The 16,134-nt window shown below is 28.0% G+C and overlaps 1 protein-coding gene across 5 annotated transcripts in view; it reads right to left on the bottom strand.

The window, feature by feature from the left end:
• LOC130667428 (low-density lipoprotein receptor-like) overlaps positions 1–16,134 on the bottom strand; it is a 44,735-nt gene that overhangs the window by 4,758 nt on the left and 23,843 nt on the right. For 2 of the 5 annotated variants that reach the window (XM_057468992.1, XM_057468994.1), the window contains 7 exons: positions 10,964–11,086; positions 6,072–6,497; positions 5,596–5,907; positions 3,936–4,528; positions 2,503–2,983; positions 1,416–1,493; positions 803–1,077 (listed from right to left, as the gene is read on the bottom strand). In XM_057468992.1, the coding sequence (XP_057324975.1) occupies positions 803–1,077; positions 1,416–1,493; positions 2,503–2,983; positions 3,936–4,528; positions 5,596–5,907; positions 6,072–6,497; positions 10,964–11,086 (2,288 nt within the window). Of the gene's footprint in view, positions 1–802; positions 1,078–1,415; positions 1,494–2,502; positions 2,984–3,935; positions 4,529–5,595; positions 5,908–6,071; positions 6,498–10,963; positions 11,087–12,472; positions 12,596–16,134 lie in introns of all 5 variants that reach the window. The other 3 variants (XM_057468993.1, XM_057468995.1, XM_057468996.1) reach the window with 3 other exon arrangements.

Below are 16,134 nucleotides of genomic sequence, written 5' to 3'. Positions count from 1 at the left end.
TTTTTCAATAACAACTTATTTTTTAATTAAACAAAAGGAGCAATTTTTGGTAAAAATCAGAGTTTTTTTATTGCACCTTTACCAAAAATTCAAAAATAAATATTTTGTTTATTCCTTCGTTCAAATCCAAGATAAACTATGTACTAAAGAACTCTTTTTGGTTTTTTTATTTCAGATGAAGCAGTCATGAGTTATCCTGCTTACCGCATGGAGACTTTTTTTTAAGGTGACTCGTCTCTCCCCGCTACCACTTGCTCATTTTTCACTATTTTTTTATGAAAATTTAGCAGGATATTCTTGAAATGATACCTTATAATGTCACAAATTTTAAGAATTTTAATAAAGAAGGTACTCTGAAAAAAAAAAAAATCATAAAAATATCCTCTTTTTTTTGTATCTCAGACCCCTTTCCCACCTTAACAACAAAAAACCACCAATTTCATGGGAAATTAGACTTTCAAAGCTTCCTCGCGGACTGTAGTTGAAGGTACCACTAAGCACACACAGGATTTTTGAAAGAGCATACAGTTCTCTTTAAATAAAACTTCAAACCAATGAGATACGTTAATATGGAGCTGAGTTTTTATTCAATAAAAAGAAAAAAATCGAGATTTACATGCATGGAAAGACTTAATCGATGTTGGTCCAGTTTTTAAAATTGATATTGAGCTCAAAATTGTACTGAATTTTTATCTTAGCAACCGGTCGAGATTTTCAATGGGAAACGAAAAAAAAAATGTTCATCTCAAACAGGCACCCTAATATATATATATTTCTAAGCAAAACAATAATATGAACTTACCTCCTCGCCAACGGTTGCCGTAGGTAAGGGGAACCTATTTTTTTCAAGACTGAATTGATCTTCAGTAGTTTTTCTGTACACTGGATTATCGAAATTCATACTTGTGACATTGCGATGTAGATAATGCCTGTAGCATAATACTGCCACCAGTGCAAGTAATAGAAGACCTAAGGTTACAACACCAATAACTATACCAGCAACCAGCCCAGGATCTGTTGGCTCGGTGCCGAGATTACTGTTTCCGTTGGTATCAACTACATCCGTAGCTCCTGAAACTACAAATCTCATTTATTATACAATATATTATTTTAAACATGACAATGTAGTTTTGTAAATAATTAATATTATTACAATGTCATGACATCACATAAATATTCTATACTATAAATGTTTTAAACATTACTTTCATAACAATAATAAATAACACTAGTCATAATCATTTAATTAAAATCTTAAGTGAACCCAATAAATTACTGATTTTTAAATAAAATAAAATAGTTGTTACTTTGATACCCAAAGTAAATTTTAAAAATACTAATTTTTAATCATGCTATCATTACCTCGTTTAAAATAATATCTAGTTTACTTATAAAATTATTGCCCAAATACTTACCCGTTGTTGAAACAACAGGCTCTAATTTCCTGAACGGTCGCGTAAATTCTTGTGTCGTAGGTTCCATTGTTGTTGTTACTGATGCATCCCAATTAAAGATTTTTTTGTTTTCATGCATCGCCGATGCAAATAATAAATGCAAAATAATAAAAACAATAAATAATAAATATTTGAAAATAATAAAAAAATATAGGGGAGGGGGGCTAAATGGGGTACTAAGTTTTCGGGGACGCAAATACGTTAAATTTTTTTTCAATGATATTCGAAATAAATAGAAAAAGTTTTGAGCGACCATTAAAAAAAAAATCGTTTTACGGCAAAATGGATTCCCTCTCAAAAAGGTGAAAAAAAAAATTTACGTGAAGAAAAATTATATATCATAAAATAAAAGTCATTAAAATTTTTTGACTGACTCTTTTGATTTTTCAAAAAGTTTAACACCGACTTTAAATTGTTAATTTTTTTATTTGTTATTCTCTATTTAGTATTAACTTCAAAGTAAAAGATGTAAGTTAGTCTTAATTCCAAAGAAGATATTTTTTTAAAAAGCAATTATATATTTCTTAAAGTAATAGATTAAAAAATTATCAGAAGTTAATTAAATTTTAAAATTTTAGTTGATTATTGAAATACATCTAAAGTAATTTGACACGGAATTTTTTTTATTGTAAATCGATAAGAAAAAAAATCAAAGTGATTTCACACTATTTTTTACAAAAACAAAATTTTTCTAAAATGGTGAACAAAAATTCAAAATAATGCTCAATTTAAAAAAAAAATTTCTTATAAAATTTACGGGGTACCCGGTTTGTCCCCCTCTTCCCTATTTTTAAAATTTAAATGTAAATGAATAAGCAGTAGTTTTTTTTTTTTTATAAAAATTAAAAATGATACAATTTGCCCATTTAATTATCATGCACTAAAATATACTTTAAATTCATTCCTCAATATAATATTTAACTGCGTAAAATGCATATAAGTATAACTTATTATATATATATATAGAGAGAGTAAGAGCATATTAAATGTATTTGAAGCAAGTAATGTAAAGTGAACAAGCTCTGCAAGCCTGACAGAATTAACTTACCGTTCTCGACACACATTAGACCATCGGGTAATAATCTTAACCCGTCAGGACAAGCGCAACTGAGCACCGGCGATCTCGAATTTATTTTTGGTGCTGGTAAACACAAATGACTACAGTGTCCATTAACAGCTTGACACTGATTAGTACCGTCAGGTTGTCTATATGGATGATAAACATGAACGACCATTGGATTTTGTAGTGATCTGAGTGGCGTTACTGATTTAACTTCTTTTCCCGTAAATTTATTGGCTTTAAATATAGACTGTTTGTCCCAATCGGACCAGTAAACATAATCTTCAAAGGTAGTTATACTAAATGGATGTCTCAAATTATCTTGTGAATATAAAACCGTACGCCTTCCGGTGCCATCGTAATTACAAGTCCCGATAATATGTAATTTAGCGTCAACCCAGTACACTTTTCTACCAACTAAATCGAGCGTTAAACCATTCGGCCAAGTGACTTCACTGCCAACAATTACCTAAATTAAAATAAAAAAAATAAATAAATAATACTGATACTCTCGTGTTAAAAAAGTTCGACGTATGGAAATTCTTAACTTGACGCGGATTAGAACTTCTAGTGAAACTTTTTTGAGCTTTTGCAATTTTGGTAGTAAAAAAAAAGTTTGTCTACGCGCAGAGAATTTTTGAGCAAAAATTACCTATAAAGTTTGGTACTGGGGCATCTAGCCAGTAACTAAATTTTTACTGTTAGTAGAAATTGCATTCGATTCACATGCTATCGAGTAGTATATTTTACAATGCATGGGAATTTATATATTTACCACATGTCCTTAATATCAAACTTTTTGGGTAATTTTTACTAAACATTCATATGCGTGTAGAATTTTATAAGAGCAAAATTTGAGTCACAAAAGAACGTTTGTAAAATATATTTTTACTAGATTTTACCCTCGTTCCGAAAAAAATTACCATTAGAAACCAATTTCCCCATAAGAATAAAAACACGTGTGAGTGTGAATGTAGCAGACACGAGACCAATGAAAAAAATTTTAAATAAATAGTAAAATTTTAAAAAATGCGCGAACTGATTTTTTAAATATTTAAATACGACTTTCAAAATTTTTATTCTACTCACAGTTTATTTATTTATTAAAAAATTTAAAAAATTGCCAACTGTCAGCTGCATTCACACTCATAAAAAAGTTCAAAATTATAATTTTTTTAACTTTTTCGGAACTAGGGTAAAATGTAGTAAAAGTAAATTTTGAAAATTATGTTTTTTTACTCCTATAAAATTCTAAATAAACTTTTTATTTTACTATAAAAATTACAAAAGTTCAAAAAAAGTTTCACGAAGGTCTAATCTGCCTCAAGTTTAGAAATTCCACATGTCGAATTTTTTCTACACGGGCTCAGTGAGAGGATAAATTATTATTATTATAATAATCCAGGTTGTAAAATATGTACCGATCGATGAGATCCATCCATTCCAGCTCTTTCAATGCGTGCCTCATCACCCCAATCTGTCCAAAACATCCATCCCTCTAGTGGATTTAACGCAATAGCTCTCGGCTCTTGTATTTGATCCTTTATCAATGTTTTACGCATATTACCTTCGAAATTAGCTAGCTCAATGGTATTCTTGCCAGCATCCGTCCAGTAAATATGATTATAAATCCAATCAACGGCAAGCCCATCAGTTGTCGTTGAATCTTTGTCAATGACCACCGTCCTTTCATTGCCTTCATCAATAGGAGCTTTGTAAATTTTTTTCTCATGAACATCACTCCAAAATATCATCCCCGTACGAAAGACAAAATCTAATGCCGTTGCCATTTTTGTGTTGTTAACAATGGCCGTCATTTCTTGTCTGTCAAGAGCAACTTTTCTAATGTCATGTCGCCGTGCGAATAGAAGACTAGCATGACCTTCAGCGGCTTTACAACGCGTCACGTTCTTTGGATCTCTAAGATATCCGCGTGCACAGGAGCATTTAAATGTACCCTTTTCATTGAAACAATATTGGGAGCAACTTCCGGGCTCAAGACACTCGTCTATGTCTGGAGACAAAAAAATTTTTTTATTTTAATTGATAATAATTATAGGGGTGTTTAAAAAAAAAACAATTTTTTTTGCTCAGGAATAGGTTCGAAAATTTTATAACTAGTTAACGATATGTCGTAGGAAAAATCTGCAGACATATTTTCGTAGGGAATTGAATGCCCTACAAAAAAAGTCTCTTAAAATTTTTTGATAAATCCAACTGTTTAAAAGTTATTGGAGGTTGAAGTCGAATTCACATTAAATTGTGAGATCTTTTTACTTTTCCGGCGAAACTATCAGACTTATAACAAAATATCATGGGATATTTTTTGTAGACAATTTTATTTCTTACAAATTATCTTTGATAAATTTTTTTCAAATTCCGCATTATTTTCTAGTTATTTTAATTTTAATGTCAAGATCTTAAAATCGATCAGAATACTATTTTTATGAGAACTTGACATTAAAATTAAAATAACTATAAAACAATGCGGAATTTTGAAAAACTTTATTAGAGATAATTTGTAGGGAATAAAATGATCTACAAAAATTATGCCATGACATTTTGTGATAAGTCTGATAGTTTCGCCGGAAAAGTAAAAAGATCTCAAAATTTTCTATAAATTTGACTTCAAGCTCAAATAATTATCAAAAACTGAAGAGACTTTTTTTGTAGATCATTCAATTCCCTACAAAAATATATCTGAGAATTTTTCCTACGGTATATCGTTAGCAAGTTATAAAAATCCAGACACAAAAAAATTTTTTTCTATGTTATTCTTATAGAAAATAGAAAAGTGCGATGCGTTGATATTAAAACCTCTAATTTTCATAGGCGTATTTTTATATCTAAATGAAACTTTGCACCTACTTCCGAGAAAAGAAAAAATAGTTTTTTTAAAACACCCTAATAATTAGAGTAAATGATGATGATGGAGATGACGATTGATGATAAGTATGGATGTATGCTAATTTGATTGAATGGGGTTTTGATAGATTATTGGATAGTAATTTATGATATTAAGTAAGAGTATATGTAAATGTATGTAGATAATAATCGTAGGTGGTATTTAATCTCACTTACCGTCACACGTACGATTATCGATGAGCCGGTAACCAGGTCGACAGGCGCATCTGTAACCGATTGGCATATCAACACATATTTGTGTGCATTCCCCGTTATTTTTCAAACATTCATTGACACCACATCGCTCTTGGCTCTCATCTTCCCAACCAATACAGTCGGGTTTCTTGTCGCAGACACGATCCAATGGTATACAAGAGCCTTCACTACACTCAAATTGTGTATGTGAATCACAGGGCGATGCTTTTGTCGTACAATTTTTCTCATCACTGCCGTCTTTACAGTCGGGTTTTCCATCGCATGATAAGTGCCCTAGATAAACAAAACAATACGTATTGTTGGAAAGAAAACAATAAACAAAAAAAAAAGCTATATACGATACGAAAATAAATATCGAAAATACGGGAATAACAAGACTGATAACAATAATAATAATAGTCAGTATAAATGTCAATATGAAAATAAAAAGTATGTACCTAAAATACATGTCCGATCTCCACACTGAAATTGATCAGAACGACATGTTACGTTATGACATCTCTCTGGAGACTCATCCGAACCATTCGGACAATCTTTTCCATTATCGCACACCCAAGTACGGTGGATGCAAGTTAGATCATCACAGCGAAATTCGTGCTCAGCACAATGGGTAGGACCGTCTGTTTTTTTACACCCCACCTCGTCTGAATGGTCCGAGCAATCATAATCACCATCACATCTCCAGCGTAATGGGATGCAGTTTCCCAAAGCGCAGGTAAAATCGGTGTCGGGATTGCACGTTACAGGAGGACAATTTTTTTCGTCACTTCCGTCATCGCAATCCTCGTCTTTATCGCACACCCAATTGCTTTGAATACACTTTTTGTTGGCACATGTGAACTGATCCGAGCGACATGTGTCATCTGATAGAAATTCATTTATTATTATTAGTATTATTATTATTAAGGACATTCTCAGACAGTACCTCCCACTTTTTGAAATTTTTCAATGATAAGCATTGACTGAAAAAAGGACAACGTACGCTGTAAAAAATTTGGAGTGATTATGGATTTTTTTTGAATCCGAATTCACCGTCACTCGGAGTTCCGGAGTTTTTTAAAAATTCACTCCGCATATGGAGTAAATTCGGAGTTCGGAGTTTATTTTGCAGTGGAATAATTTCGGAGTGATCTTGATTTTATTTAAACCCACATTCACTCTGATTCAGATGTTTGATATTAAAATAGATTCCCCTTCAGAGTAAATGTTACTCTGAACCGGAGTTTTAATATTAAAATAAACTCCTCACATTCGCATCACATTCACTCCGCAAATTTTTTACAGTGTAGTCAATTTCATAATTCAAATTTTTAAATTTTGTGGGCTAAAATTTATTCAACAAATTTCGTTTAACTCCCAATTAATATGAACTATAAGTAATTGTTTTCAAAATCCATATCTCGCCCTGATTCAACAACTGAATTCGACTGAATTAAAAATTTTAATTCTGTTATATTCTGTCGAATTCTGCAAAACAGAATTCAACTGAATTGAAAATTTGAATTTGAATTAAACAGAATAAAACCGATTTAAAAATTTCAAATTCGTTTTAATTCAGTTTAATTCGGATTCAGAACCAGAAATTAGAGAATTATTTTCGAATTAATCAGAATTAAACCGAATAGAATTATGTAAATTCGTTTTAATTTGGACAAATTCTGGATTTCCTGCCGAATTAGACAGGAATAATTTTTAAGTTAGGTACCGAATTAACAGAATTTATCTGAATTAAATAGAATTAAAAATTTAATTCTGTTTAATTCGATCGAATTCAGTTGTTTAATCAGGGCGGCGAAATCACAACTACGTTGTCCTTTTTTTCAATTAATGCTTTAATTTTTTTTTAATTAATTGATAAAATTTTGATACGCTTGACAGTTATTTAAAATTTTTAAAAAATGGCGGGTACTTTCAAAGAATGACCTTAACATTCAAATAATTTTATTGTATTTTTTTTATAATTAATTATGTATACAATTTTTGAAATAAAAAATTTTCCCAACGAAATAAGTAATAAATTATTTTAAAAAATTTATTTTTAAATAAAAAAAAAATTCAAATTACACTAGTAAAAATTTAAATATTATATTGTGTTGGGAAAAAATTATTAAAACTAATATACATATTTAACTTTTCATGTTAAATAAAAGTAAAGTAACAAAATAGATAACAGAGAAAGAGAAAAAAAAACTAAACAGAATAAGCTGATTACAGAACTAAAAATTTGAAAAAAAGCTCAAATAATAAAATACTATTAAATTCATGTATTATTTAAATGACAAATTTATCACTCAATAATCACCACTGATATTTATTATATATATATGTATATTTATAAATAGTCTATGAATATATTACTTAATATTCACTAGTTTTTTACGTACGAATAAATACTATGATAGTAATTTAAATATTTTTTATTATTTTAAAATTTTATTATTTAAATATCAGTACGTGATAGAAACAGGAAATTCGAGAGAGTTTGCTTTCACATTAGCAACGATAATATTGGCATGTAAATATATATATACATGGAATTACATGATCTACAATATATATTCAACAGGCAATATAAAAGCACTGCAAATATCTACGGAAGAGACAACAGCCAGCCAATAGTTAATATACTAAATAAATAAACATTGTTAATATATATTAATATATATAATAATTAGTAATTTAATAACAGCCATTTAATAACATTAGTTATATTATAATATATTAAGTTACAGGTAAAGTAATGTAATAAATTAGTAAATTTATTTTCATAGCAAATATATATCAAATAAACTGTTAAAATTTTCCTTGATATTCAAAACAAATTACTTGAGTTATTAAAGTTACAAATTTAAATCCGTCAGATATATAAAATAGATATGTATAAGTATGAGTATTAATTTATTTACTTATCGGGTATATATTTTATTTTTATATTACTTGAAATTTCTAGTCATAAATGTCATAAAAATTAAAATCACAATCTGTTTATTTTATTTTATGTAAATAACTGCTCCTTTATTGTCCGTAATTCAATTAATTCAAAGTACTATTAATTTTAAAGCTGACAGTAATTTGAAAAACCTGAATTTTAATTGAAATTTTTTTTTTTCATGTGTAATTAAATTTTAAATACGATAAATTTCATAGCAAGACTAATAAACTAACAATTATCAAAAACTAATTAAAGCTTTTTTCTAAAATAAGTTAGAACTGTATTTTAAAAATTTTTTGAATTAAAATCCAACTCACTATTTTGAGTAATCATCTACTCGGAGGGAAATTTACGGTAACTGTTACAATATATTGTGGGAATGGTTTCCATATCGTATAGTAACAGGTTTTTTTGAAATATCGATTATAGAAATGACACCTATACAAATTATGTCAACCATTCCTATTTATATGGGTTTCATTCCTATAAAATTATAGTAATAATTTCCTATGTCATTATGGTAACTGTTACCATATATTATGGTAATGATTCCCACAATATTATAGTAAATAATATACCATAACATTCAAAAATTCCTCATATTAAGAAAATCATTACCATAATATATGATATTGCTTACCTCAATAGTATAGGAACGATTACCATAATATTATGGGAATATTTCACATATATTATGAGAGTGGTTTCCATGAAGTATAGAGTTTATTCCCATACATATACCGGGGTCGAAATATCTAGCCTCAATCTAGCATCATCGAACCCAAGTAAGCCTCAATCCAGCCTCACTGAGTAAAAAAAGCATTTTGAGCCTCACATGAGGTTCAAAAAGGCTCAAAGAGTCTGAAATGGTGCTCAAAGATCCTCAATAAGCCTCGATAAGCCTCAAATTAACCTAGTCTCGACTATGTAATTTAAATTCGATTAGTATTATTCGAGGCTCTTTGAACATTATTCGAGGTTCATTGAGGCTTTTTGAACATCAATTGAGGCTCAAAATGCTTTTTTAGCTCAGTGAGGCTTGACTGAGGCTTACTTGCCCCGAGTCAAAATTTTTTTTAAATTAAACCCTGTTTCAACCTAGTATAGTTTTTAGTCTGAACGTCAGGTTGAAATGGGTTTTAGAAGATAGAGAACTCCATTGAAATTAAACCCTATTTCACTCCAGTAGCGCCTACATACGTTCGTTTTCAGGCGAGTTAGGTTGAAAAAGGTTTTAAAATCGAGGCGGCAAATACCCACATCAAAAGGTTCAGGCGATACAAGGCTCAGATGGGGTTTTAATATTTCGACTCGGGATGGGTTCGATGAGAACTGATTGAAGCTAGATATTTCGACCCGGGTACCTAAGAACCGTTCCAATGTGCGGATATAGAATTTATTACCATGTGACATGGGAATTATTCCCATGAGTATGGTAACCATTACCATACGACATAGGAACTATTATCGTAATTATAGGAATCATTCCCATAGTTATCGAAACTTTTCCCATAAATTATGAGCGTACATCCCATAATTCCAAGTAATTATCCCGCACAAAAAATATACATCCCGGCGAAATAGTATATATCCAGCTTACATCTTTAGTATTGTCGTATGTATGCTATTTTGACGGCATATATTCTTGGATATATATTTTTTCGTATGGGATTACCATAACATTATGGCTTGGTATTTCATAAACGCAATAGAAACAGTTACCGTAATTTTTTCTCCGAGTAGTGCGTATACTTTTAAATAATTCTATTGTATTTTCACTAAAGATTGTGCTTTAATTTTTGAAATTTTATGAACAAATAAGTATGTGTGTAAAATTAATTATCAATGAACTTTATTAAATTTAATTGATAATTTATCTTTGAATATCTATGAAATTTTGAACAATGTAATTAATTTAACAGAGTCATGGTTGTTAAAAGCTCATGCATATAGTCAATAAATTGGCATAGAAGTGGTAATGAATATTTGTTGAGTGTGCTTTCGTGTATCCTTGAGGGTTGAAATACATGATATGAAGCAAACAGGAGACGTAGAAGTTGTACTACTACTAGTACTACTACTACTACTTCTACTATTACTACTGCAGACTGCTATACATTGAATTGTTAAGTATCAGAGATCGATAGTTATATCCTTGAGGCAAAATATGTATTATGTATTATATGTGGATGAATGTATATGCGCAACGATAATAAGTATACATGAGATAGTAAATAATATAAGGGGATGATAGGTATAGTGTTATTATACAATAAGACTGCATTTGGATGATAATCAAGGTACAGAGGGTGCGGCTGTTAAATTGAATATATAGATATTAAGTGAGTAATAATAATAACAGAGGCATTAATGCTGGATGCATATTAAGCAGCTTACTGCAGTCAGCCTCATCAGAACCATCTGAGCAGTCTGGGTTATCGTCGCACATCCAAGCCAGTGCCACACATTCGCCATTCCCCGAACGGCATGTGAACTGATCCACTGTACAATTTTTCGTATCTATAAATGCCCAAATTATTTATGATAATATTAATAATATGTTGTGATATAAATTAATATGTATTTATTATTTTAATAGTCATGACATGTCATTTACATATTATTCATTTATGATATAAAATATGATACCAAGTAATTATTTCAACCATTAGTTTTTAATGATAACGAAAATTTAAGGGCATTCTCAGACAGTCCCCCCCCCATTTTTTAAAAATATTTAAAGACTTCCGTCATGACCGTATTGAAATTTGATTTATTAATTTGAAAAATTTGACGGAGACATTGATTTGAAAAAAAAAATTACTTACAGTTGTTATCAATTAGGAGTAAAACGAAATTTGGTAAATAAAATTTAGTCTACAAAATTTGAAAATTTGAATTTAAAATTGAAGATTTTACTGAAATTTAACAAATTTCGTTTCACTCCTAATTGATGTCAACTGCAAGTAATTTTTTTTTAAATCTATAACTCAGCGCAATTGGAACTACGTTGTGTTTTTTTCAATTACTGCTACAATTTCTTTTTAATTAATTAATAAAATTTTAATAGGGTTGCAGCAGTTCAAGGTCATTTAATATTTTTAAAAAGTGGGGGGGAATGCCCTTAAATAAAATAATTTTTGTTTATTTTTAATTATGAAAAAAATCGATTTTATGAAATTTTATTATCAAATTATGAATTTTTATATATTTCATTAGTATATGATATTTGATATGATTTATATATTAATAAATAATATATAAATATGATACCAATTAATTATTGACCATTAATTTAAATGTTGAGAAAAATAAAAAAACGTAGATATTAATTTTTTTTTTAAATTTATAAATAGAAAAAAAATTTTATTATGATCAATGATTTAAAAAAAAAAATAAAAAGGTCAATAATGATAGCGTACGTGTGGTTATTAACTGGAGCAAATAAAGTACATAAAATATTATATAGTAATACTTTAGTTAAAAGTTTATTTCATGGTCACTCAAATGACTTTCATGAATATTTAAATATTTAAATTATATGTTCAGTAAAATTAATTTTAAAAAAATTTTAAAGTCGATATTTGAAAATTTTCTCAACATTTTCATGCAATTATCCATTATTTTTAAAAATAAAACTAAATATTAAATTATTAAAAGTAATCCCCTGAAAAAAAAAATTATGGATAAAAAGTTCCAGATGAAAATATGATCGCAGTTAAGCCAATCATCTATTCCGTAGTGGGAAAATAAATCTAAAAATCAAAATAAACACTCTCTGATATTAATATTTAAAAAACTCAATATATAATATAAACATAATATATGTTATTTATTATTCTCTTGTCTCTGACGTTGAACCGTATTATTATCATCATCGACCTAGGCATCGATCGATAAACTTACTGTGACAATTTATTTCATCAGCTCCATTTTGACAATCATTTTGACGATCACAAATCCAGGATTTAGCGATACATTCACCTGGACTACATTGAAATTCAGTATCTCTATTGCAGGGTATTCTTCCTTTGTATTAAATTTTATTAAACAAATCAATTATTATTATATTAAAAATATTACTAACAAAATTAATTAAATTCCAATTAATTATTATACACTGAGAGAAAGAATATAAGTAATTTTTTTTTTAAACCAAATAGATAATTCTTATTTTTAAAAAAACTATTCCGATACTTTAGTAATAAATTTCTAGAAGCATAAATTACTTAAGGCAAGCGAATATTTCTTAAATTTCGATACGTTATCAAATTTATTACAATTGAAAACTTCACACTGTAAAAATTCGGGAGTGAATTCGGAGGGATTACGGATTTTATTTAAATCCGAATTCACTTCGTCACTCGGAGTTCCGGAGTTTCAGAAAAAATCGCATACGGAGTAAAGGGGAAGTTTGTTTTTCTACAGCGGAGTGATCTGAATTTTATTTAAATCCGCATTCACTCCGATTTGAAGTTTTAATATAAAAATAAACTCCCTTTCGGAGTGAATTTTAGTTTGAAGGAATTAAATAAATACACAGTCATTCGCTCCGCAAATTTTTCACAGTGCAAGAGCGGTGTTGAAATGAAATAACACCGGTATAGACGATGTAATTTGGCGGTGTTAAAATACCGGTGTTAAATCGGTGTAAAAAAAAAATTCCACGTATAGAAATTAGAAAAAAAAATGTACACGGAGAGAAATTTATGGTAACCGTTCCTAGTACGTTTATGAAATATCATTTCATACCGTTATGGTAATGATTGGAAGAAATTATGGGATATAGGCCCATACTTTCTGGGAAAAGTTCCCATAAGTATGAGAACAGTTCCCATCATTATGGTAACAGTTTCCAAATCACATGTGAAAGAATTATGGTAATGGTTACCATATATTATGGCAATAGTTACCATATATTATGACAACGGTTACCATATATGTAGTAATGGTTCCTATAGTATCATGGTAATGATAACTATAATATATATGGATGCCGTTCCAATAATCAACATTTCAAAAAAATCAGTCACCATGCATTATGGTTCCTACTCCCATAATATATTGTAATTGTTACCATAAATTTCTCTCCATGTATTACATATAAAAAAATATAAAAATTTAATGAATATTTTCTGGAGGAAATTTTAACTTTGCTATATACTTATTTAAATAATTATTTATGTTATACGTAATTTATTTAAAAATTACACAATTTTACGCCTACCATTTCAATTACCAATAATTTAACTAATTAATAAAAATACTTTTTAACTTTCGTGATTGAGTAAGTAAAAATAATCACAAAGTAAAATATTTCAACTCCGGGAAATTTTTTTAACACCGGTAAAGAATATTTACATCGGAGGCGGTGTTATTTTAACCGCTTTCGGTGTTGAAATTTAACACCGAAAATTTTAACACTTACACTGCCTGGACTTACCCCGTTTTTTTTCGTGTAACTAAAATACTTAAACCAAAAATTTTTTTTGAAAATATACATTTTTTTCTCTCAGTGTACATGACATTATATTTATTTATTGACTTAAACTTAAACTATGATTAAAAAATAAATGGCGATGTTAAAAATATACAAAGTGATAATTTATATACATAAAATATATAAACTGATTTTTCATTGCATCATCGATGGCTCGTAATCAAACTCGTAATTAGAGTGGAACTATGATCTCAATCTGTTTTAAAGTGAACGCAAAATCAAATGACCCGTAAACTTGTCTAATAAAATTATTATTAAGGAGTTATTTTAATAATTAAATTTAAATATAACTACATACATATTTAAATAAAATACAATTACAAAACAAAGTTAATAATAAAATTTAATTAATTTGCCCGTAATTATTTATAAATAATTAATTAATATTCAATTTTACTCCATGTAATTTAAATATATTTATTATTTATTAAATATGAAATAACGCGTAATAATTAAATGATATATTTGTAAATAATAAATATATTAATAATATAAAAATAACAAATGTTATCATAACTGTGTTGAATATTGTATTATTAAGTATTTTCATTTCACTCTATTAATATTTACTTTTAAAAGTTGTACTGAGTAAACTTTTAATAAAACCATCTAAAGAATTCAATCAGATAAAATAAATATTGCATTTAAATTGCTCGAATATTCAAATAAAATTGTGCTATCTATTATTCTTAATGATAATAATAATCAATGAATCTCTTTAAATAACAAAACAAATATTATTATTTCATATATTATCATATTTATCAATTCATTTATTTATTTATCTATTTTTTTTACTGTTAATTTTAAAAACCAAAGTTTTTTAAAAACAATAATTAAAAAAACACGTGTTTACGGTAAGATAAATATTATTATGGTAGAATAAATATGAAAATATATATGTTGGAAAATACTTGTGATAATATATTTAGTATATGCTCTCGCTGCTGAATAAGCTAAACAATTTTACTATCTCCGCTGGTCTCGGGTCTGCTATTGTACGCTAACTTTGAATTATATCCTGCAGATATAGTTATATATGTGATATATATATGTATCATGTATGGATTTAAAAGTATAAAGGAAAAATTTCTTTTTTTTGTGTACTCTTGACATATTGAATTTTTTATAAATGAAAAATGTAAAGTGCTCGGATGTATGGTTTGATAAATGCAAGTGCGTGTTATAATTGAATTTATCTTCTGTACTGGAGGTTGAGTATGTAGCATATATATATATATATATATGTAAAGTTATCTATGATTTTTAACTGAATGTTACACATGTATACGACGAAAATATATAGCTTTGCACTTTGACAAAGAAGATCGCTCGATTGGACCTCGTTATCATTAACCCGGCTACTTCCTGCTTTCGTATTCTATGCAAATATATACCTTAGTATACATTTATACTGATATTTTATCCAACTTTATATATCTACATTAATAAATTAAATAATTTTATAAATTAGAGTAAAAAATTTATGATACTGAAATTAGACGACGTCTAATAATTTTTGGATTTTTTTTTTAAAGCGATACATTTAAAAAAAAAAATTTCAAAAAATTGCACTTGTAGTTTTTTTAACTTTCTACATATGCATATTTTTAGTTTTTTTTTTAATTAAATTGTTGAAAAAAAAATTTGAAAATTATTAAGTGTCTGCTAAGTTGAGGATCGTAAAAATTTTGGCTTAATTTCATTACTCGATTTTATTTTTATTTCTGTTATCGTGTTAAATTTATGCGATGAAACTTGAAAATTTTTACACCGTCAATTCAATGAAAATATTTAAGTGTTTAAAATATTATTTAATATTTAAATAAAATTAATGTAATTATTAATTAAAAAGTTAAAAATATTCAACGATCATTTGTTGCTCATTAATTAAAATTATAATAAGTAACACTAAATGGTGTCAAAAAATTAGATTACACCGTATTTAAATCATACAGGTGGATAATTTACACCGTTACTTCACACTACACGTCCATGTAAAGTTCTTGGGGGCCATTTTTACCCAAAAATTTTTTACAGTGTAAATTTGTATAAATATGAATGCTAC

This window comes from Microplitis mediator, chromosome 5, assembly GCF_029852145.1.
Source record: "Microplitis mediator isolate UGA2020A chromosome 5, iyMicMedi2.1, whole genome shotgun sequence".
Lineage (NCBI taxonomy): Eukaryota > Metazoa > Arthropoda > Insecta > Hymenoptera > Braconidae > Microplitis > Microplitis mediator.
This window is presented reverse-complemented; position numbering and strand designations above follow the sequence as displayed.